General features: G+C 42.0%; 1 protein-coding gene across 4 annotated transcripts in view; it reads left to right on the forward strand.

The window, feature by feature from the left end:
* The window catches only part of LOC106870921 (putative uncharacterized protein DDB_G0277255), a 367,662-nt gene that overhangs the window by 296,205 nt on the left and 68,957 nt on the right, over positions 1-2,500 (forward strand). For all 4 annotated transcript variants that reach the window (XM_052966550.1, XM_052966551.1, XM_014917156.2 and 1 more), the window contains one exon: positions 730-2,500. This exon is cut by the window's right edge and continues 1,073 nt beyond it. In XM_052966550.1, the coding sequence (XP_052822510.1) occupies positions 730-2,500 (1,771 nt within the window). The remainder of the gene's footprint in view (positions 1-729) is intronic.

Below are 2,500 nucleotides of genomic sequence, written 5' to 3' on the forward strand. Positions count from 1 at the left end.
TATATATATATATATATATATATATATATATATATATATATATATATATATATATATATATTCACATGATCAAATAATAAACACACACACGCGCACACATGCACACACATACACACACAAGCCTACTGTTTTATGTGTATACCTGCAACTGCATATAGATTCATATTGCTGCATCAAACAATACTGGTGATGTAAACCAGCTAGCGGCCGAGTGCCAAGTCAATTTGATTGATTTATATACACATGCACACGTGCAAGAAAGCACACATGCACACACACACACACACACACACAACACACACGCTCGCACATACACACTATGCAAAACATATATGACAATGTCTTGTTTTAAACAATTTATTTAGCAATCTTGAAGTTCGCCGTTTCAACATTTGATTGCAGTAGTAGTAGTAGTAGTAGTAGTAGTAGTAGTAGTAGTAGTAGTAGTAGTAGTAGTAGTAGTAGTAGTAGTATTAATAGTAGTAGTAGTCTCTAATTGCTGATATTGGCTGAGGGAAAATACCTCGAAGGGAACGTGCTGCATGCTAAATACAAATGTTATATCCTTCAAGGCTTTCCTTTACTGAATGCAATGTGAATATTCATTCACAGTAGTAATTTTACATACATACATACATATACATATATATAATATATATATATATATATATATATATATATATATATTTAAATATATATATATATATATTCTCTGTCTCTCTTTCACAGATCTGCAACAGTCAAGTAGAAAATATAAGGAGTTCTCTTGGGACAACTCAGAATCCAACAGCAGTTCAGAATCCGGACCTTGGTCATACGTTACCTGTAGGCTTTCCAAAATTCTATGCAATCGCTGGTCATCTGAGTAGCCCTGCAGAAAATGTTCGCGTTCCTCTAGAGAAAACAGTCAACGGCGGGGTTAATAGTGGCTCTGCTGTCGCTGTTGACAGACAACAGCAACAGCAGCAGCAGCAGCAACAGCAACCAGAGGCGGAAAATGTGTTGCCATTCAATCCCGGTAAGACACGCCCCACTGATCTGGTCGCTAACAGTAGCAACAACAGCAACATCACCAGCAACAATAACACTATCGTCAATAGTAGCAGTAGCAGTAGCAGTCACAGCATTAATAATAATAACAGCAGCAGCAGCAGCAACTGTAACAACACCCAGAGCGAGAATACTATCTGCGCCAGGCAGGAAATTTTGGTGGGGAGACAAAACCATGCTTACGAGGATAGAACGGCCGGTGGGCTAGACGTGGAGAAGTCAGTAGCTGCACTGTCGATTCCTTTACACGAATCAAGCAGCCTTTTATACGAGGCCGACCCCACGAACAGCGACAATAACAACAGCCAAGTACAATTAGACCGACAGCAAAGTTTGATACTTCAACAACAAATCAATCATCACCATCAACATCATAATCCTCACCATCAGCAGCAGCAGCAGCAACAATTAGACAGTAATATACTAGATTCGTTACATTTGGAATCTGTTAACACGACTACATCGCCGCCGCCGCCGCCGTTATCGGAAACAGCTACCCGGGGACTAGGAGCTATTAGCGCCAGCAATGGCAGTTGTCCTGATGTTACGGTGGGTGTGAACCATGACACTAGTGCCGAAAGAACGAAAACAATCACTACGATTACTACTACTACCGACTCTACCACTATCCCCACCACCACCACCACCACCACTAACAACGACAACAACAAAAACGACAACAATAATAACATAGAAGTTTTGCTTCCGACCGCTGATATAGCGAGCGAGTCGCGACTGTCCAAAATCCGTGACTCCCTCTCACAAACGGCTTGCCCGTCGTTGTTGGACGATACGATTGCCGTGTCCAGTTCACCTAGTGCCAACAAAGAATTAATAGAAGCTCTTTCCGCTAAAATCCGTCAACGAATGAACGACAATATTAATACTTCGCCTCTCTCTTCTTCTCCTCCTTCTTCATCTACTTCGTCTTCTTCTACTACTACTACTACTACTACCACCACTACAACTACTACTACTACCGCTACCACTACAACTACTTCTTCTTCGCCTTCTCCTCCTCCTCCTCCTCCTTCTATTACTACTACAACATCTTCCACTATTGCTGCCTCGACCTCTCCGTCTTCTCCTCTTCCTCCTCCGTCTGTCTCTTCTTCCATTCCCTCAACTTCTGTCTCTACGTCGTCTGCCTGCCCGCTTTCTTCTTCTTCTTCTTCTTCTCCCGCCTCCACCCCCGCCTTGAATTCTATTCCTTCTTCGACTTGTTCTACAACATTAACATCGACTTCTCGAAATCCCTGTTCACCGAATTCGACTGGTGTGGCCGCTGCAATCGGAAATAGTAACAACAACATTAGCCTTAACATCAACAACATCAGCGGCGGCAACAATAACAACAACAGAATCATCGCCCCGATCGTCAGCGTCTCCATAGACGACAGTCACAGCAGTAATACTAATAACCCTAATAACAATAATAACAACAATCATA

Source organism: Octopus bimaculoides, chromosome 3 (assembly GCF_001194135.2).
Source record: "Octopus bimaculoides isolate UCB-OBI-ISO-001 chromosome 3, ASM119413v2, whole genome shotgun sequence".
Lineage (NCBI taxonomy): Eukaryota > Metazoa > Mollusca > Cephalopoda > Octopoda > Octopodidae > Octopus > Octopus bimaculoides.